The following is a 22816-nucleotide window of genomic DNA, read 5'->3' on the forward strand; positions in this document are numbered from 1 at the left end:
AATGCAGCTTTTGGAAGCTAAGATACTGGGCACAATTAAGTATGTTAGCCTGGATCAAAGCAGCTACATAAACCAATTTCTCGGATGTGTTTCTGAAACAGCAGTTTCCCATCACATGTGGCAACCCATCTTTTAAAACTGAGGGCAGTTTCAAAACAAATGTGTGGCATGGTTTGTAAGAATGCCGCTAGAATGTGAGGAAGTCGATAATCCCACTGGACACACACTGGGCGCCCCCTTTCCTGTCGCTTGGCTTTTCCCACTGCACAAGCAGCAATGCATTGCAGAAACAAGATCCAACAGTTAACCATGGCTTCCCATTATCTACAAATTCAAAAACTGGTTAATTGTTTCCAAACAAGCCAAGATAGGAAGCCATCAAACAATGGTTTCACATTTTGGCTTCTTCTGAATCCTAGCTTGTTTTGCCATTCACGTGACACAAGGAGCAAAGTAGCTGGAAAGAGGCTGCCCATAGGTGCCAAATCAGTCAAAAGATGTCAGCTGTAGTGCATTGTGTATGTTGCTGTGACATCCATCTGGGTCCAGCATATGCATTTAAGTTGATTGCAAGTGGTTACCATGCAAGTGTCTGTCAGGCTTTGGACACCACATTACTCCCCAGTGGATTTTAATACAATTTTGATATGACACTGAGAACCATTTGGACTTATATGACTGGGACTCTGTATTATTGTTTTCCTGGACTACATTTTGTGATCCGTTTTGCGATGCTTTGCCGGACTGATGGGATGTGAACAATCTGAATACAGCAATAATGGATTTGCATATTGTGATTTGGAGGGACACAGCAGTATAAGTGATTCCTTTGTTGGGACGGAATGTACTTAGAAATGGGGCAGGTGACTCTTGCTGCTTTTCAGTTTCTCCAGAAGCTCTACTTTATATGGGACTATAGGCAGTGCTTGAATTATGGTAGGGGAAAAGTAGCCCCATCCCCCAAACTACCCCAAACTAGCCAAATCATAGCTCGACTACAGCCTTCTATAAAAGGGTACTAAGGTGGCTGTTGGAAAAGAGCAAGCAGGTAGGGCCCCTCTAATCTCTCCACTCATGCAATTTGACTCCCACCCACCCCCTCCTTGTGTGTCCCTGCATTCTGCCAGATCTGCTTTGGGTTCCCTACAACCCTCCAGAGAATATTGGGGAGGTGTGAGCAGTGCACAAGGGAAGAGAGAGAGGGAAAGTTCCATTGTACTGTATGCTTTAGAAATGTGTGTTTGTTTTTTTAAAAAAACCTAACAAAAAAACAAAGAGTATTGTGTTTGCCTCTGGCTACCATATTCTAAAATCGTTGTCGGCAAAAGCTTAGATACTAAAAGTTTGAGAATGCAATAGAAAAGAGACTTACAGGACAAAACTAAGAACCAGAGTTGCCCAGTAGTTAAAAAGATTGCATTATAGACAATAACTAAGAGGTAATAGATATAGGGACGCGGGTGGCGCTGTGGGTTAAACCACAGAGCCTAGGACTTGCCGATCAGAAGGTCGGCGGTTCGAATCCCCGTGATGGGGTGAGCTCCCGTTGCCCGGTCCCTGCTCCTGCCAACCTCACAGTTCAAAAGCACGTCAAATTGCAAGTAGATAAATAGGTACTGCTCCGGCAGGAAGGTAAACGGCGTTTCTGTGCACTGCTCTGGTTCACCAGAAGCAGCCTAGTCATGCTGGCCACATGACCCGGAAGCTGTACGCCAGCTCCCTCGGCCAATAAAGCGAGATGAGCGCCGCAACCCCAGAGTCGGCCACGACTGGACCTAACGGTCAGGGGTCCCTTTACCTTTAATAGATATATATATATATAAGAAAAATCTTTTAAGCTGTAAGAACAGTCGAGCAGCAGAGCATGCTGATGATCACAGAATTGTCTTCTCATGTTTGGTAGCTTTAGCTTTGGGATTCTATCTACAATGTAGGTGCTTGGTACTTGCTCGTAGAGATGACTTCCTCATCAAGTGCCATAATGACTCATAGCCCGTTCTTCAGCTTGTTTGGCTTTTAGTAGCTGTGCTTGTGCTCCTGCCATTTACGTATTCACTCATGTTGTCATTCTGTTACTAAAGTCAATCCATTTTGCTGCTATCCTCTTCCCTTCCTTCTGTGTCGCGTCTAGCAAAGATCATTAGATACAGTAACCAATTTCAAAGTCTGACCAGATATTCTCCCCCTTTGAAAAGTTTCCTGGTTGAAATAATTGTTCAAGGCCTTCCTATCCAGTGCATCAAGATATTGGAGGCAAAGCAATAAAGCGCCATGCTCCATAACTCTTAAAAACACCTCTTAACTGTAAAATTAGCAGAATAAAACCAATAGTGTGCAAAAAGTCTTGAGCTGCTTTAGGTAACTGCAGTCCATTAAGTACTGGGTCTGGGACAGTCATACAATAGTCATGCTATTACTGCCTAATCCTATTGAAGGATTATTCAATAGCATTTCAAATTTTCATCGTCCGGCAACTCTCATTTATGATGGTCGCTTCACCACATTGTCAAGATAGCAGCCAGTGAAAGATAAGCTTCCACGTTACTGAGCCATTGAAACAATCTCTTATTAGCTTTTGAAGTCAAGAATTGTGTGGACACAGAAGTATGTCTCGAATAATTGGCTTGGATCCTGAGACATGCAAGCTGAACTGCAGTTCCACTGTAAAGTTTTCCTCCCTTTCCTCATCAGTGCAGCCCCTGAATAGTGTAGGCCAGAGCTTTCCAAACTTTTCATGTTGGTGACACGCTTTTTAGACATGCATCATTTCGCGACACAGTAATTCAGTTTTACTAGCAAACCAGAGGTTAAACTAACCCCTTTCCAGTTCCGACAGGAGCACACGAGAGCCAGTGTGGTGTAGTGGTTAAGAGCGGTGGACTCATAATCTGGTGAACTGGGTTCGCTTCCCCGCTCCTCCACTTGCAGCTGCTGGGTAACCTTGGGCTGGTCACACTTCTTTGAAGTCTCTCAGCCCCACTCACCTCACAGAGTGTTTGTTGTGGGGGAGGAAGGGAAAGGAGAATATTAGCCGCTTTGAGACTCCTTCGGGTAGTGATAAAGCGGGATATCAAATCCAAACTCTTCTCTTCTTCTTCTTTACAGTGAGCATTTGCGCAGCACACCTATATACTGTAGCCGACACACTAACGTGTCACGACACACAGTTTGGAAAGCTCTGGTGTAGGGTATGGCACAGTGGGGAACCTCTGGAAGGGGGTACCTTATATGAGTGGAAGTACATTTATGCTTGCACATAGTGCTGTTAGATCCAAACCATTCAAATTTGATACAGCCTTTTGTTTAGCATTTGATGGTTTCCTTCAGTGGCAAATGGAAATGTTACCTCTTTTTTGCTATTTTTTTCTACCTGCAATTTAAGCAATTAGCCTTACTCAGCTAAAAATGGCAAATTATCTTCTACTAAGAAAGAGTACAGTCATTTAATGGTTCCTTTTGTGCCACATAAATGCATGAAATGCTATTTTGAAATGCATTGATACCAGCGACATAATACACAACAAATAATCTCCAGTATGTAGTTACAATGCTACAATAAATTAATGCTGACTTTGTTGTATTGGTACAGATCTTTGAATCACTAGTTAGATATCAAGAGTCATATTAATTGTCAGATATTGGTTATAGTTGACTACCTACTGTAACTCAAGTGTCCTGGGGTACCACGCAGTAAGATTTCTCATCTTCCACTCAGTAAAAATAAATGCTCTGTCCTTTTTCTTTCCTTTTTCCCAGTATCTGCTTTCACAACCAAAATTCTGGGCAATTCAAACTTCTGCTCTGCTTCTCCGAACGAAGCTTGAGAGGGGAAGCATTCGTCGAGTAGAACGGGCTATGAAACAGACTCAGGTAAGAGGGTTTTTTGGTATATAGTTAAATCTCTCTTCCAATTTTCTACTCTTGCTATTTGAAGTGCTTTCTTTCTTCTTTTTTTAAATAAAGAAGCAATATAAATATTCAGGGCTTTTCATAACACTTGAATTACTTGCATACTTTAGTTATTTCTAAATGCAGCGAACAAACATTTTCTGTAGGCTATTTAGAGCTGTAGCTTTTTTGCAGCCTTGGTGAAGGATACCCAGGGATAGAAACCTGTTTCTGCTTGGATCACCATTATTAGATAGTGGCAGATGATGTTCTGCCTCTGTACAGTATTGGCCAAATAGCTACTGGTATTAAGCACAAGGACAAAATGTTCAGGAAGATCAAAAGATATTAGAAGTGTAGAGAACAAACTGAAATGTCAAAAATATCTTTTGAAAGACTGCTGAAGTATTTTTACTGATTACAGCTGCAGGCCTATGGACATTTACTTAGGAAAAAAGTTTCATCAAGCTCTGTGGAATTTCTGGGTGAACATACAGGATTGAGCAATAGTTGATATCGCTAGTAAGGTTTCTGCAATGTTTAATGCAAAATCCAAAAAATGCTGACAGATTAATATTTTTATGAAAATATATTTCCTTTATTTTGGTGTACACATGCTATTTTCTTGAACCGGGCTAAGGATTTTAAGGCAAGTTGTTGTTTTTTTAATATTGAAGTCTCATTCTTGTGAGCCATGTTAAGGAATTTGTTGATTTGTTACTTTTCAGGCTGCCTAAAGTGATAATGCTGTAGTTTTAGTTACCTGTCAGAAATCTGCCATTGCCTGTCTTCATGGGAATTATAAGCAGATACAAGTTTTGATCTGTAAGATTATTACACAAGAATCTCATGCAGCCAACACTGTTCCCACCTAATCATATCTTTGCTTTTATAATGCAGTTATTGTGCCTGTTAGCATTCGATAGTTTCATATTTTCTTTGCTGCTGAATCATGGAAATTTTCCTATTTAGGATTTCTTGTATGTGTTTCATTCACAGCTAAACAATTTTCCTATTAAGGAGGCAAGTGGTGTGTCATACCAAAGGTGCCTTTAAAAATTGCTTAGCAAGCAAACTGGTATTCTAATGGGTAGGGCTGTCTGTCTTTAAGACTGAAAGGTCACCCAAGACTATTTCCCCCCCTTAATCAAACACAGATGTGGTTGTGGTAGCTTGTGTCAAATGGCAATTCATTACTAAAAATGGTCTCTTTTAAGTGTCATTTTCTGCAATAATTATCATTTTTGTATAGGGGGCATAAAGGGGAGCAACTATTTGCCACTTATTTGGTTAAGAATCAGTGTGGCTGTCCAGTCACTATCGTAGTGAATCTGGCCAAAATTCTTCCCGAAAAGCATTTCTTGAACATCTGATTCAACTGAATTGATTGGTTGTTAGTGGTGTTTTTGTATCTTAATTTTAAGTGGAAATTTTTCGGTTTGGTTATGCAGTTTTTAATGTGTTTTATTTTTATGACTATTTTGCTATATTTGTAATTATGTAAAGCTTTTCATATTGTAAGCCGCCTTGAGCTTAACTGTGGAAAGGTGGCATACAAATAAATGATGATGTTGATGGTGACGTTTGTAGCAGGATGCCTGCTGCTGGAGTGCTGTCTCCCACACATTGCTGCTCTCTCAGGATCAGAAAGAAGACTTGCAGCTCTCTCTCCTGTCGCAAACCCCACCATTAGAAAAGCCATTCCTGAAAACTGGGGGTTCCAATAATAATAATAATAATAATAATAATAATAATAATAAGTAGTAGTAGTAGTAGTAGTAGTAATACCCCGCTCATTTGGTCACACATTAAAATCTTCCCTAAACAGGGCTGCCTTCAGATGTCTTCTAAAAGTCTGGTAGTTGTTGTTCTCTTTGACATCTGGTGGGAGGGCGTTCCACAGGGAGGGCGCCACTACCGAGAAGGCCCTCTGCCTGGTTCCCTGTAGCTTTGCTTCTCGCAGTGAGGGAACCACCAGAAGGTCCTCAATGCTAGACCTCAGTGTCCGGGCAGAACGATGGGGGTGGAGACGCTCCTTCAGGTATACTGGACCGAGGCCATTTAGGGCTTTAAAGGTCAGCACCAACACTTTGAATTGTACTCGGAAACGTACCGGGAGCCAATGTAGGTCTTTCAAGACTGGTGTTATGTGGTCTCCAGCCCCCCAAAGCATGCTTCCCTTGCATATCCTCAAATAAATGAAAACTAGAAATTCAGTTCTTCCTTGACAGATAGTTTTGCTGTCTTCTGACTCCTATAAAATTCTGGATAGTTCTAAGAGTATTCCAGTAGCATAAGATTTTGCAACATCAGACTAGCAAGTTTGGGGGGTTTTTTAATCAACTGCAGCTGTTACTTTTTTGTGGTTTCTTCAAAAGAGAAGCAATGTTGGCAATTAAAACAAGTTACGGTATAATTTATCATCACTGAATAGTTCAAAAGATTCATTGGAAATGTGTGTTCAACAGAATGAAACTTGGTGCTCTTTGTTTTTACGTTGACTGTATTCCTAATATAAAAAGTGGTCTTATTTCAACAGAGAAGCCTAAAATCCTGTGAGTGTCATAAACCCTTTTCACTTTATGTGGTAATTGCATCCTCATATGGGTAAACAAGGATGGAATGTTATATTTTAAAATACAGTGGCCTTAATTTAAAACGGTTTTTAGCAATCACTAAATTGGTTCCCTCTGCATTCTATAGAGGTAACCAATAAATATTACTTTTGTACACAGAATCTTTTATCTCATGGTTTGCACTGGAAATTGATGAAAACAAGATAAAATGAAGCAAAAGCACATGAATCATTTTTAGTGGAGGTCTTCGTAAATGAGCCATGTTTCTAGGCTTCCAATATTCATAGAATCATAGAGTTGGAAGGAATCGTGAGTATCATTTCTTCCCGACACCCTGCAAAGCAAGAGTCTTTCTCCCAAGCCCATTTCTTTAACTCCTTCAGCAGACCCTAGGAATGCCAGGGGCTTCAAAATGTAAGCTGTTGGAAGTGTCCCCTAAAGCAGGGATGTCCAACAGGTTGACTGCGATCTACTTGTAGATCCCTGGGAGTGTTTGTAGATCGCGGTCGATCGCTGAGTCCCTTTCCTTAGCGTTGGTAAAATCAAATCCAGCCCCGCCCCCTCACCCCTCCCTCCAGAACGGAAGACGGTGTTTACTCAGTGAGGCTCATTTGTTGGTGAGTGGCTGTTCCCTTTGACCTGAACTCCCAAAAAACAGGGGTCACTGCCAGTGACCAGATTACTGCTAGATCACTGCCAGTTTTTAATTCTGTAAGTAGATTGCAGTCTCTTGGGAGTTGGTCACCCCTGCCCTAAAGCATCTAAATGCAAGGATCACGGAGGGAGGGAAATCTGTGACTTCTGTGGTTAAGCACTCTAAAACATTCACAGTGCAATCCTATCCATTTAATAGAGCTTATTCCCAGGTAAATATAGATAAGAATGCAGCCGTCAGGGCCGGCATGTCCCCTTGAGCCTCTTGAGGTGAAACGGGAAGTGCCACCCTGCTGGTGGAGAAGCACTGCCAGCATCAACACTGATTTCTGGCAAGGTTCTGTGGGCAGGGTGCCCCCCGGGGTGCAGCCACAAGGGCTTCTGCCAACCAAGGTGGTTGCTTCACACCCACACACCCATGGTGGGCCTGGCCTGGCAAGCCTTCGTGTTGTACTTTGCTAAACTGAGCTTCATTAGGATTATCCTTAGAGCCCATATAAATGAAATTCTACTTTATGTTATCTAATTACACATTGTTATTAATTTATTATATTTGTTAACTGCCCTTCACCTTAAGTTCCCAGAATTACATCTTTTTAAAAAAAAAAAAAAAAAAGACCACAACAAGACAATAAAAACCATCTCAAAATACTACACCATGGAAGCACTCTGTTACATTGGATAGTGGGGTCATGGGTTCGAGCCCCACGTTGGGTAAAAGATTCCTGCATTGCAGGGATTGGACCAGATGACTCTTGTGTTCCCTTCCAACTCTACTGTTCTACGATTCTATGATTTAAGAAACACTATTTTGCCCATTAACAATCAGTCATTGCTTCTGAAAAGGTCTGGACCTTTGTTTACAGTCTGATCCTATGCATTTTTAGTTGGAAGTAAATTCCCATTTTGCTTAATAGGACTTGCATCCAAATAAGTGTTCATAGGATCCAGAAATCTGTCTCTGTTCTCTCAGAAGATAGAATTCTGCAGTGCTAATATATGTTGATTGTATAGCCAGAGTTTTGTAATTTTGCTTTAGGTTATATAAATTCCAGATAGTGGTAAACAATTACATTTCCCTTGTTAATATCACCAAACAACATGCATGATATTGTTCTTTCAGGTAATATATGCATTTCAGAATTATTTAAATTGAGTTTCCCAATTGAAATCAGTTGCCTCAGTGATTTATACATTGCCATGATTTAAAGCATTCCAGCCTGATCTTCTCTTGCACTCAGCAAATTGCAGTTCCTGACACCATGAAAAGGTTGAGTTAGACTTCCAGTACATGTTGTTTTGCCCGTCTTGTTTAAAATAAATAGGTAGGCTTTTTGTTTTTGTTTAATTCTCTTTGTTTAAGCCAAAAGCTGCATACTGGTGCACATTTCCATTTTGTTTTCCATATTTTTTTATCATTGGCCATGAGTATATTTTGCATGTCTCTCTGTTATTGAGTTCAAAGTTGGTTGAGGTTAATACACCTCCTTAGGAAAGCTCACCTAACCGCTGCACCCAGACAGTCTCCCCACCCCCACAGCTTAGCATGCAGTGTTTAAAATGTTTTCTGGCTTCATCTCATACCTATTACCATTTTCCTAGTAGGTGGTCCGTGCAATTCAGCTCTGTAGCTTAATGGATTTCAGCAATGCTCTTTTCATAAAACATCACTGTGAAAGCAGCAGATAGCATTAGCTCATCTGATTTATGGAATACCATGTGGTGACCTTTTGGAGGAAGGTCCCAGTTAAATTTAGTTTGCATACTAAATGCCACAGCTATATGGAAGAATGAATGGTGAGGATGCAACCAGGTGACCTCCCCCCCCCCCCATTCAAAGATCAGGAAGCAAGTCAGTCATGCTCAATTGTAGTCTCTTATGCAGGCAATATGCATAACCTTTGCTGGTTTGGAAAGCCTGTGTTTTGTTCACCTTGCCATACCTGCAGAATGTTAGGGTCTCTTAATGTTGGATGACATTGGCGTTGTGTATGAGTCACCCTGTCTGTAATAATAGTTGTCAACAGCACACAGTGTCTTACATCCTCCCCTGTTAATTAGAGAAAGGTGGTTCTCCCTGCCTAACCCCAGATGTAGGAATACCAATTGCGCTTGAAGCTTTGTACTTGCTTTGTTGCAGAATTTTATCACTTAAGTATTAAAGCACTGCATTAAAATGCAGAGATTTAACTGGGAAAGGAAGAAGCAGATGGTGAGGTTTGGCTTTCTTTAAATGTTTGTAAGAAAATGATTAATTTTAATACTAATCAAAAGAAGTTATTTGGAGATTTTAGAGATTTTTCATTCTAATAGATGTATGCGCTGGTAAGAGAATGAGATACATTTTTTAACTTTCATAAAGCGATTGTGTGATCTATTCTATGCAGTTTTCATCATCTTTTCTATTGTATCCACATGTTATCAGCCAGGAATTAGATCCCACCCATTAACAAAATAGCACTGTGCGGTCGTATCCTCCCTCTTATCATATTGTTATTCCATTTCATTGGGGGAGAGCCAGAAAAATTCAATATTTTGGCCTCCAGTGAATTTTTAAGTCTGGTTATGTCTTTTCTTCCCCCTGACTGCCTTGATTAGAGGACCTCTGGGGTCGGCCAGTTATGCTAAATGTTTCCTTGTGACCTCAGGAATCCATTGCTTTTTTTTAAAGTGAAGAGCTTTAAGTAATGTTTCAAAATAGGAGCAGTGTAACATCAACAGACAAGATCCCAAATAATGTACCATATGCAACTTGCCTGTGATTTAATACAGAGGCATGAGGGAGGGGTTTGAATTGGAAAGCTGAATTATTATTTTCTGTGCTCCATCAAGATTTCCTTAAAATGTCACTACAACTTCCTGTATGGGGATGTAAGTACTGATATGCACTCATATATTTCTTGATGCCTTATCTGTATTTAGCAGGTCATTATTGGCCCCAATTTTTCACTCTGCGCATTGTTAGCTGGATCCAGTGTAACCACTTCCACCACTATGGTGTTTCCAGGCCCAACATGCTGTCACAATTTGCTGTCCAGTTTGAGGTAGAACTGGAAAGTGAACTGGAAACAACCTGGGGGGCTGTGTGACAAGCTGATCAGGCTTGAGATGCACCCAGCCAGGTTTCTTTCTTTGCAAGGGGACCACAAGGGTCCCTCACAGCGAGACGTGAAGCTACAGGGAACCAGACAGAAGACCTTTTCAGTAGTCGCCTCATCCTGTGGACTGCCCACCCAGCAGATGTCAAAGAGTTAGACAGCTACGGTATATAGTTTTTCATAGGCATCTGAAAGCAGCCCTGTTTCAGGAAGCTTTCAGTGGTGGTGATGCTGCTGCTGCTGCTGCTGCTGCTGCTGCTGCTGCTGCTGCTGCTTGTTTTTCCTATAATTTTGTTGGAAGCCGCCCAAAGTGGCCAGAGCAACCCAGTCAGGGCAGAGTATAAGAATTTCTCCTAATACTAATGCTACTAATAATAATACCAGGATAAACAAGCAGATCAGAAAGGTCAAAGCTTTATTTCCTAACCAAATGTGTGTTTTCCCTTGTAGAGAGGGAAAAGGGAGCCTAGAAGATGGAGTGAAGGAATTACCCTATCTAGCACACTAACTTTAATCCATGTACATACCAAGGATTGGCAGTGGGGGGGGGGGGGTGAGATGCTCCCACAAATGAAAGACCTGGGCTAGGGAGCCATGTTAGAAGCAAAATAAAAGAATCCTGTGGGATTGTAAAAACAGAATTTCCTTTTGCCAAAATCCACGCTTGTATTGTCTCAATACTTTCCCTTTGACAAGCACAGGAACACCTGTTCTGTACGCCCAGAGTCTCCACACATTAAAATCCAGATTGCCAGCTTGCTTGTTTGCTAGCCCAAACCTGTTGCTTCTCTTCCTAGCCCCACTGTAGTGTCCTGTGTCAACGCTACAAGTTGGTGGTTGGGGAGGGCACACAACCTCAAGCACTCCAGTTCATTTTGCATCTTTGAGAGCCTCTTCTTCTTTTAGTGACCACAGAGATTAAATTTGTGGAAGCTCAGAGATGTACCCACTGGAATAGAATTACGTACCTTATTCATGGTTATGGAAAGAAGATCGTTCTGCACCTACTTGTATGTAAAATTCTATATTGTTAAACTCTGTGTGCCCTGGATAGTATTTGCACTAAATTCAAATCAGAAGCCTTGAAGCAATCAGTGAAATGAAGCTACATTTCTCTGGATGCATACAAAATTACAGTCTTTTTAAAATTCAGTTGCATTATTAGGAATTCATGGTCCAGCTATCTACAAGGGATTATTATTCTCAGCTTGCCGACATACTTATCTGTAACAGATCTGTAGCTCCCACAACACCCTTGAAAGTACTTCATCTGTATGTTGCAGTGACACCTCTGGTCTATTAAATTCATTTTTAGCAAGGGAGCCTTTAATCTCCATTTGCTTGCATGTGTCGCAATGTATTAACTGCAGAAGAGGCAAAATACAGTTGCTGCTTGGTTTTGCAAACTGCATTGTTAGTTTTGTAATAGTCCATCCATTGCTCCAATGTTATTTTCCTAAAGCTGTTTTTAGTTACCCAGACCAAAATTTCATCTGAGGAGCCAGATGATGTGGCATTTAAGCTGGCTAAATCTAAGTAAATTCCTTGTGTAGTTAAATAACATCACAGTATTGAAACTTAATATAAATTGATTAGACAGCACATAATTCATGGCACTGTTTTCCCTAACTACTTGCTTTACAGTGTTAAAAGCAGAATCTGTTCCTTACCGTTTACATTTTTGTGACCACAGAGAGGTAGGAAAGAAACCAAATCTTATGCAAGATATAGGGTGCAAATATTGAATTTAACATATATCGTGCCTGGGTGAGGATTGAACAGGTTTATGCATTACAAGAAAACAGCCTAAAACTAATACTCAGTTTGAACCCAGGAAGGCTGAAGCAGGACTACTCCAAATGAGGAACCAGGACTTACCCAGTAGCCATTCCATGAGGTCATAGCACCCATTCTATCATACTTCCTAAGAATGTTGCCTTATACATGTGATACCCCAGTTTGCCTTATTTTCATCCTGAAAGTTTATTCAGCACATGTTGTTCATGTTTCCATATATTTTTCTGGTGCATAGGCTTGATGCTCTAGTTCTTGGCAACTTCACCACCAATTTACTACATCGTTTTGGCCTTGGATTGTGTTTTATATGCATGCTTCTTTCTGGCAACTTCTGCAGCCAAGCTGGTTCAAAATGTATTGCTTTGTTTTCCCATGGACCACATCAGTGAGGCTGTTGTTGTTTAGTCGTTTAGTCGTGTCCAACTCTTTGTGACCCCATGGACCAGAGCATGCCAGGCACTCCTGTCTTCCACTGCCTCCCGCAGTTTGGTCAGACTCATGTTTGTAGCTTCGAGAACACTGTCCAACCATCTCGTCCTCTGTCGTCCCCTTCTTCTTGTGCTCTCAATCTTTCCCAACATCAGGGTCTTTTCCAGGGAGTCTTCTCTTCTCATGAGGTGGCCAAAGTATTGGAGCCTCAGCTTCAGGATCTGTCCTTCCAGTGACCACTCAGGGCTGATTTCCTTAAGAATTGATAGGTTTGATCTTCTTGCAGTCCATGGGACTCTCAAGAGTCTCCTCCAGCACCATAATTCAAAAGCATCAATTCAGCGAGGCTGAGAGGGAGGTCTTTTCTGGGCAGCCCAGGACCTCCATATTCACTGCTCACGCTTCCGCCTCAAAGAGTTCACTTTGGTTCTGCAGAGATCCTTGGTTCCCAACAATGCAAAAGGGAGGAATTTTGTCATGAGGGAGGAATTGAAGCCAGCTTTCAGCACTTCTCTTGGGATTCCGTCCTTTCCTGGGGCTTTACCACATGCCTGAGAGTTGATGGCGTTCTTCAGCTTATCAAAGAGGGGGGGACATCCAGCTCTTCCAAGGCAGGCAGACTCTGTTGATTGCTGTGTCAAGGACCATGTTTCCCTGCAAGTACAGTTCTTGTTAGTGCTCTGCACATTGCTTCATCTGCTTGCTGTGGTCTGTGATTATCCCTCCCGACAAGCTTTTCAGCAATGCAGTTTTCCTGACTGTTGATCCTTTCCTCATGCCTTGGTACATTTTGCGAGTGTTGCCAGTGTCAGCAGCAAGTTGAATGCTCTGACACAGCTTTAGCTAGTAGTCATTGACACAGCAGTCTGGCAATCAGTGGGGTATCAGTCCTTACCTTTCTCAGTGTAGCAAGTGTCTTCTTGGGAGTCTAGAGTGTCAACTGCTCAAAGTATCCTTCCTTCACTCATGTCTTCCTCCATGGGGTCCCTATTTTGAAATCGTAGGTGTTAGATACAAGCCAGCAACTGATGTTTGTGGGGTTTTCTGATGTACGTAAAGGGCCTAATACCCCCTACTAAGTTACCTATTTCTGTGAGTGGCACTCTGATCCAAACAATTAAATCACTGTTTTCTCTATAAAAACAGCGAATCATCAATTTTTGAAATATGGCAAAGAAGATCCTTTAAAGTATTGTTTAAAATGACCCTGTTATATAGGTGGATTGGTCTGTTTTGAGGCTGGGAATCAAAATAAGGCTTATCCACACTCTGCAGTTGAGCTGTAACCATAGATACGGTACAGTATACTGGTGTCGGATGAATGAATATAATCAGTCTGCTGCTATAATTTATTAGCTATCTTCTCTGATCAGATAGCTGATTAATGACTAGCAAAAATGTGTGATTGCCTTCATGAGGTGGATGTTTGTTTATGGCAATAAAGATATTTAAAGTTACACAGCACGCACAAGAATGTTTCAGCTGAATCTGTTGAGGCTATATATATATTAAGAATTGTGGTTCATGCATTCCTTTTAAAAGTGTTTAGGCCTGAATTATAATCTTGTAATAGTGTTGGTGATATCTGCTGTGTGTGTTTTTTTTACTTCTGAAAGTCACCTTGCTATCTTTAGACATATATATTTGAAAGCCAGTTGATGGTGTACTCAAAATACATAACGCTGGTACAGCAAATCTTAGGCCAGGATCCATGCAACCATGATCTGTATTGGGACCTGTGCTTTTCAACTTGCTCATAAATTACGTAGAGCTAGAGGTGAGCAGTGAGGTGGTCAAGTTTGCTGCTGACACCAAATTGTTTAGGGTGGTTAAAACAAAAATGCAATGCATAGCAGCTCCGAAAGGATCTCTCTAAACACTGCAAATGGGCATTAAAATGGCAGGTGCAAGTGAATGCAAACAAATGTAAATTAATGCACATTAGGGCAAAATGCTCATTTATACACATGGGGTTTGAACTGATAGTGAATGGCTTGTATCCAAAGCGGCACTAAGGATTTCCACTTGGACAATGGAACTTTCCCCCCTCTCCTCCTCCCATGGATGTGCCCCTAAATATGAGGGTCTGTAGGGAATGAGTTGCCTTTCACATATTTGGGGCCTAAGTTGATTAGGGCTTTAAACACTAATGTAAGCACCTTGAATTGTGCCTGGAAACAAACTGGCAGCCACAGCAGCTGTTTTAACATGGTATTATATGATTTCTGAATAGAACCCCAGCCAGTAATCTGGCTATTGAATTTGGACAAGTTGAAGCATTGCAATATTTTAATCTAGGTGCTAACAGAGTATGGAGTACAGTGGCCAAGTCTAAAAGTGGCCGGCCTGAATTGGAAATATGTGCTCCCAGCCACTAAGGCCACCTGATCCTTCAGTGACAACTCCCAAGGTACAGACCTGTTTTTTCCAGAAAAATGCAGCCCTGTGTGGAACAGGCTATCTTCCCACCTCCTGGAACTTGGAACACATGGCACCACTTGCTTTTCTTCAATTCACCTTCGATTTACACACTTGAACACTAAGCAGCCCTATTCAGAAGTAAAGTTTGTGTGTTTCAACAAATTAGCAGGGAGTGGAGCAGAGCCTCACCAACTAGCCCGACTTTCAGTCATGCATGCTGCTTTGACCCACTCCTGGCACCAACATTAGTGGGTGATAATGCCTTTGTGTATACTTCTGAATAGGGCTTCACAGTGGTGAAGTGAGAAATGCTGACAGAATCAAAAAGTCATTTTCAGGTAATAAATGGGAACAATCTCCTTGTCCCCTCATGGATGAACATAGGCATCAAGTCTCAGCTTGAAGTTGGGATCTTGATCCTCAGCACCTCTATAAATACACTTCATGTATTCATGAAGCCTCCCTCGCTGCAAACGTTTATACCAAACACATAGGCATTCGACAGTGGGCAAGTCAGTGTGCGTAAAGTCAGAGGTGGGGCTCGTTGGCGCAGCCCCACTCACACCTTGAATCAATGTATGAGAATTACTTCTGAATGGGACTAGTGTGTCCATAACAAAAACCACATTCTCTAAAATTGTAAAATCGAAACACTCCTGTCTTTATTAGCTAGTGCAGCAGCCAACTTTGAGTAGGAACATGAGATAGCATCACCAAGTAGAACTAGTATGATTATAAAGTTGAGGATATGTGAAACATGGGAATCTAAGAAAATGAGAGAGGTGTGCTTTGTTAAGTGAAATTTTAATGTGGAGTCCATCAGTGGTTTATGTGATAGGCCGTGATAGCTGTGTTGCTCTTCTGTTATCTCCTGTTGCTATTGCCTCCTTTGCTGACCACTGAGACTACAAGCTCTTCAGCTTTGGCTGTCTTTCTGTGTAAGAAGTGGTTTATTTCATAGATTTTTATGGCATGTTGACATTTACAATACCATCCCATTCATTTTTCCAGTGTATTGTGTCCATTGGGACTTACTTCCTTGTTTGAGTGCTTAGAATAGCAGCCTTAAGAGCTGTGCTGTTGTAGTTTTGTTTCAGTCCTAGACAGAATCGTAAATACTGGTAAACTTCCATTTATATACATAGTGTTTTGTATTCTCAGGCTCTTGCAGACCAATTTGAAGACAAGAAAACATCAATTTGTGAACGTATGAAACTATTTTACAGTTGCCAAGTTCCTCCACATTGGGCTATCCAGGTACAGAATAACTGGTGCATAATGTTTTAGTTAGAATTCACATTACATTTGATTTTTAAGCATTTCATTTTTGAAATGTCCCAGCTGAGATATTGCACTGGGGAAATGATTGCTTGTTTTGTTAACATGAAGAATGTTACAGATTTCTCTCCGTTTTAAATATATTTTCCCCAGCTTTTGATTTCTCCTCCAGTATTAAATTGTTTGTTAACAGTCTCTTCTCCCTCCCCAAACAAACATAATGATTTAGCTTAAAGAATAATACTTTCATAAATGTTCAATAAGTCATGATCCAGGAAAAAAATTAAACTGTCTCTCCACCCCCCTTTTAAACTGTCTTAACATATTATCAGTGGGGACACACATAACCACAAATTTAGAGCTTTAAAATCCAGCTTAATAGTTAAGATAATGTGGTCAAGAGACTGCTTTCAACTTCTAACTTAGATTTGCAATCTGTTTGTATTTCTCTGACACAGTAGAAACCATTTTAACATTTTCCCCCTTTTAATTTTCTAGTTCACAAAAAAACCAGTGTGGTTTTAATTTCTAGCTTTTCTGGCCAAACCAATATTCCAAGTCCTACTGAGAGGTATATTGGTGATTTATTATTTACAGTGGTTGCAATATTTTCTTAAGTAGCACTGCCCATTTCATACATTTCTCCCATACTTAACCTAAGAACTATTGCATGTAAATCATACATATGTCAGGAATCGTAACTCCTCCAGCCTGGCCTTCTGTAGAATGCGAGGTCACCTGAGGCCACAAGCTGCTTTCCTCTCTTTCACTCCCAGAAACCCATGTAAAAGGAAACGGGAAGAGACTTGTGATGCATTTGTCATCAGTTCACGCTTAGGGGCTCTTTGGTTGCGTTCCAACTTCTCACCCATTCTTTTGTTTGTTTCTATCTCCCTGAATCCTATTTGCTTTTCCTTGATCCTGGTTAAGTCCCCAGTCAACTTTGTTGCTTCTCAGTGTCAGCGGGAGGTAGGTTAAATGAAAGTGGCTGATCTACAAGGCAGTAGGTAACATGCTGATAGAATTCCCAGCAGTCAGTGTTACACCTTAACCCAGCTGCATACGGAGAAGTGTCAGTATGACCCAGACTCAAGGCAGAGGAAGTCAACAATGGCCAGCCACAGTCTCAACTAGGAACAGTTGCTGGTCATCTGTGCAGCAACTTGGCTCTTAGGGACATTTCTCCATGCAGTTCCATTATCAAAGCACAGTCTAGAAGTGGGGAACCTGTGGCCCTACAGATGTTACTGAACTGTGCCTCCCATCATTCCTGGCAGCTGGCCATGCTGGCTGCAGCAGATGGGAGTTGTAGCCCACATCTGGTAGCTCCATCATCCCTGACCACTGGTCCTGCTAACTAGGGATGATGGGTGTTGTAGTCCAAAAACAGCTGGAGACCAAAGTTTGGGAAACGCAGGTCTAGAGAAATACTGTAGAGGGGAGGGAGTTGCTGGCTGTGTTTATGATTTAGTTCTTAGTGAATTAAGATTGTAAGACCTGTGCCTAATCTCTGCTTGTGTTGATTTTAAAAGATTATCAGTGCTAACTCAGTAGATTTTTATGCTTGATTTCTTTAGCTATCGTATATTATTTTTTATTTTTTAGAATTCCCATGCCCTTCTAAGCTCAACTTGAAACACTTTAAATTATTTTCCACCTTACGTATATTATGCTAAATGGTTTTACTAGAGGGAAATTCTGGATTTGAATTTTTCAATATCTTCCTTTGCAGCGGCAGCTTGCAAGCTTACTATTTGACCTTGGATGTACCAGTTCAGCTCTGCAGATCTTTGAAAAGCTTGAAATGTGGGAGGATGTAGTTATCTGCTATGAAAGAGCAGGACAGCATGGAAAGGTAGAGTACATCTACTTATTTTCACTGTGTTTGTACATAATGTACCCCAGAGTTGCATACATGCACAAGTACATGTACATCAGCGCCCTGCAGGAAGCAACTTCCTTTCACTGGAACATATGGTAAGGGTCATTATGAGAAGGAAAACTGTTTCCCATAAATTTTTATAAAATTATTCAGAACAGTATTTATGTACTACTACAAAGACTAATGTGATGGACTTGCATGAAAGGTCTTCCCTAGAATCCCAGAATTGAAAAGTACCAGAAGATCATGGAGTGCAACTACTAAGTTGAGCCAAGATCTGTACCACAATGTTCTTGTAAACAGAGAGCAGGAGTGAATGAGTGGGAGGCAATTCCAGATAGCTGAAGCAAATGAGCCAGGTCGGATGATATTTGTCATTGCGAAAACTCATTGTAAAAACTCTACAAAATGACAGAAAGGCGAAGGACTTCCTTCTGGTCTCTCTGATTAGAGGTTTGGGGGCTCCTGACTTTCTTGCCTGTGACCTTCTTTCTCTCATGCTTTCCTCTCCTCTTCCTTCCTCCCATGGTCCCAGGGCTACCGTTAAGATCCTCCTTAGAAATTGAAAGAGTGCTTAGTACCAAAGCCATCCATGTCTTCCCACTTCTGCAAGTATCCCCTTCCCACAGGGTCAAGTCTGGCATACAAAAGGAACTGGCTGAGGCGGCAAGGCTAATCTAACCTCCAACAACACAAGAATTGCCTATGAAAACAACAGAATGAGGTGGCAGAGAACTGAGGTGAAGAACTGAACAGGCCGTTCCATTTCAGACCACCACTGGTAGAGGGTAAAAATAAAAATAAAAAAATCCATGCCAATAATAAACTAGCACAAAGGGAGGGAGCTGTATTGCAATATGTCCCCTTCATGTATTTGCTGGCACCTTACATAGAAGAGCATTTTTAAAAGTGGCACCCCAAGGGCTAGTTCATTCTTCCACCTCAGAATTCTGCAACCTCAATCTTGATGTCTACATCAGCTGTTTGTTCATAGAAAAAGACAAATGGGGAAATGCTGAAGGGAAAGAGATTGGGTAAGATTGGGGATAAGAGTGGAAATGAAGTAGAGATCTTGCGCCTACAGGAACCTGCAGGGTTGGCGCAGGTTTGAAGAGTGCCTTGAAGCAGTCTCCTGGGCAGAAGGCTGAACGAAGTGGGAACTGAAAGGTGTCCTGTTATAGGAAAGGGGCTGCCTAATGGCTGTGATCTCATTAAGGACAGTACTGGAATGCAAGGGTCATTACATGGCAAAGAATACCAGTAGTATGATGTCATTAAACACCACAGTATGAATCCCCACCAAGTTGTGTCTGGGAGATACACAAAGGATCTCTGACCAATCAGAACTTGCAGCCAGATAAATGAGGTGTGGGGAAAGGGTAAGGCATTTCCCAGGCAATTTAGGAATGATCCACTTACCCCACTGGAAGATGCTTGCTAAAAGGATACCCTACTGTCATTGCCTTAGTGCTTTTGTTGTTTTGTTGTTTAGTCATTTAGTCGTGTCCGACTCTTCGTGACCCCCCCGGACCAGAGCATGCCAGGCACTCCTGTCTTCCACTGCCTCCCGCTGTTTGGTCAAACTCATGCTGGTTGCTTCAAGAACACTGTCCAACCATCTCGTCCTCTGTCGTCCCCTTCTCCTTGTGCCCTCAATCTTTCCCAACATCAGGGTCTTTTCCAGGGAGTCTTCTGTCCTCATGAGGTGGCCAAAGTATTGGAGCCTCAGCTTCAGGATCTGTCCTTCCAGTGAGCACTCCGGGCTGATTTCCTTCAGAATGGATAGGTTTGATCTTCTTGCAGTCCATGGGACTCTCAAGAGTCTCCTCCAGCACCATAATTCGAAAGCATCAATTCTTCGGCGATCAGCCTTCTTGATGGTCCAGCTCTCACTGGGAAAGCCTTAGCGCTTAATTAGTGCTAAATAAGGGTAACTGTCTGCACTAGATATGATAGAGGGACTAATTAAGCTTGGCCATATCATCATTATGCACACTGGTTACTGCGAGGAAATTTTCCTGCACATCGACTACTATGGAAAGGTTATTTGGCAGGAATCACTAGAACTTTTCCTGATAGAAATATACTTAGCTTGAATGGCCACAGCTTCCTCTGATTGATTTGCAAGTGGTGTTTCACTTGTTGCTCGCAGCAGAGCCAAAACAGACAAACATTTCTGGGATGCATGCAGAGTTCCAACTGAACCAAGCTTTCCTGTAACAAAGTTGTCTCTAATGCATGAATTCCACAAACCTTTACACAGTGGCCCGCTAGCTTCTTAAGCACAATGTTTCTCTCACTGCCACTTTCCAACCAGCTAGTCTATACTGTGCTGAGTGGCACTTAGGGCATCTTGGAAACCCACTATGTTGCATTCTTAGTCTCTGGATTTTCTGTATGGGGGCAAAGAAGTCTGGGGAAACAGAACCTTAAAATTTATAGTTACAGGTAGGTAGCCGTGTTGGTCTGTCGTAGTCGAAACAAAATAAAACAAATCCTTCCAGTAGCACCTTAGAGACCAACTAAGTTTGTTATTGGTATGAGCTTTCGTGTGCATGCACACTTCTTCAGATACACAGAAGCTCATACCAATAACAAACTTAGTTGGTCTCTAAGGTGCTATTGGAAGGATTTGTTTTATTTTGCTTAAAATTTATGTTGATGTTGTTGCATGGATTTTAGCTCATCTCTCTTCACACACACACACACACACACACACACACACACCACATATGAGGAGGAGGTTGTCCATGAATTTTGGCCCAGAAATAGCAATCCTGCTCTGTAAAACATCACAGAAAAGCGTTTCTTAGTGTGAATTCCAAAAAAATGCATGAGCTTGGAAACCAGACAGGATGTTCTGGGGAAACCATCCAGTGTCTACATTTATTAATTGCCATCTGTATCCACATATTTGCTTCCCTAACAGCTGGATATGTAGACAGACTAGTGTGTATTTTAATTTTTCAGACATTGGGTCTCTCAGACATCTTGTTGGTTCTGTGTCTTGACAAATGTCCAGTATACCCAGCATACTGTGTCTAGTGTTTGCAATTTCTGATGCTCTAGAGAGCGTGTGTGTGTGGAGGGTCATTCTTTTATAAGCTAATAATTACATATTTTCATGAATTTTCTTACATCTTGTGTCACAAAGGCAATAGCAGTTCTTCAACAAAACTATTTAAAAATAAGTTATACTTGCAGAGACTAGAACATTAGACACTGTTGTGATTTTCATTTTTCAGAAATACATATTCCACTATCTTCACTTCAACTTCCCCTGCCCATAGATATTTAGTTGCATAGATGCAGAGGCTGCAGTTAAACAATAGATTGAAGGATTTTGGATGGAAATCTCTAACAGTGCAATCCTAACCCTATATACTCAGAAATACCCTACTGGATTCAATGGGGCTTACTCCCAGGTAAATGGTATTAGGATTGCAGCCCAAACTTGTGATATAAATAATGTGGAACTTCTCCCATGCTTTGCATACTATTCTGAGTAAATATCTAAATCTGGTAATTACAAAATGAACAAGTATGTGTCTTGGTGCCAAATTCTGTTGGGCTCCTTGCTTGTGCCAGACCAATATGAGAATCCTATCAAGAATAAAAGTTTAGGCCAATATTTTCCATTTGTGTCAAGAGATAGGAAAACAGTATTTAGAGAGTGGATAAGGAAGGCATCTGGATTAAAATATTTCATAATTGGCAATTGCGTAATTTTTGAAAATACTTTCAACTAATTCTGCGATAAGACTTTAGAATGCTGGAAACAAGTCTTCAAGTTCTGTGTGAAACACAACTGGGAGCTCTTTATCTGTAAGCTTTAATTTGTGCTTAGAGGGACACGGGTGGCGCTGTGGTCTAAACCACAAAGACTAGGGCTTGCCGATCAGAAGCTCGGTGGTTCGAATCCCCGCAACGGGGTGAGCTCTCATTGCTTGGTCCCAGCTCCTGCCCACCTAGCAGTTTGAAAGCACCTCAAAGTGCAAGTAGATAAGCTGTACGCTGGCTTCCTCGGCCAATAAAGCAAGATGAGCACCGCAACCCCAGAGTCATCTGCGACGGGACCTAACGGTCAGGGGTCCTTTTACCTTTAATTTGTGCTTAGTCAGAAGAGCTTTTTGAAATGAAGAGCTTCTGTTAAAGTTCATTATTTTCCTTTTAAAAATCAAACAGATAGTTATCACCATTATGTAAAGTTGTGATTCTTCTATAAATTGTTTTTTCAGCGGTCAGAGTAGTATTTTATTTTGTTTTTATTTGTTTTATTTATTAGTCACTTCTTTCAAAAATGAACTCAAAACAACTTATGAAAACAACTTTCTATAAAAAGCAGCATGTCACTAAGCAGGAAAAAAAACAAGAGGGAAATATTTGGATATGATCACTACATGACCAGGGTAGGATTCCAGCATTGTTTCCTTGGAATAATTTGGTGGCCAGGAGATTACAAAAAGTCAGTAATGTATACATAAATGCAAGGCAACTTGCATTTATTACTGATACTGTTTGGTAGGGAGAAGGTAGGTACTTTGGGATCTGCTGGTGGACCTCTGGGTGATTTGCAGTAGATCAGCAAGGGTTTCTGACTTCCAATGGTTTAATAATAGCAACAGCAAAATTACTTTTTCCAAGTAAATTAGTCTTCTGAAATGAAGAAAGCTAAGCAGGAGTCGGCTTTTGTGTGAGAGGTCTCTGAGTTCAGCTCAGATCTGGTAACTGAAAACAATCGTGTCTTGAGCTGCACAGCAACCATCCAGTTAACATTCCTCAAAAGTAGACAT

General features: G+C 41.3%; 1 protein-coding gene across 1 annotated transcript in view; it reads left to right on the top strand.

Moving 5' to 3' along the window:
- Positions 1-22816, top strand: part of TTC27 (tetratricopeptide repeat domain 27) — an 81087-nt gene that overhangs the window by 31736 nt on the left and 26535 nt on the right. The window contains exons 10-12 of the mRNA XM_080997691.1: positions 3757-3870; positions 16025-16120; positions 17874-17996. Of these exons, the coding sequence (XP_080853817.1) occupies positions 3757-3870; positions 16025-16120; positions 17874-17996 (333 nt within the window). The remainder of the gene's footprint in view (positions 1-3756; positions 3871-16024; positions 16121-17873; positions 17997-22816) is intronic.

Source organism: Podarcis pityusensis (genome assembly GCF_964106645.2).
Source record: "Podarcis pityusensis genome assembly, chromosome: 3".
In the NCBI taxonomy this organism is placed as follows: Eukaryota; Metazoa; Chordata; class Lepidosauria; order Squamata; family Lacertidae; genus Podarcis; species Podarcis pityusensis.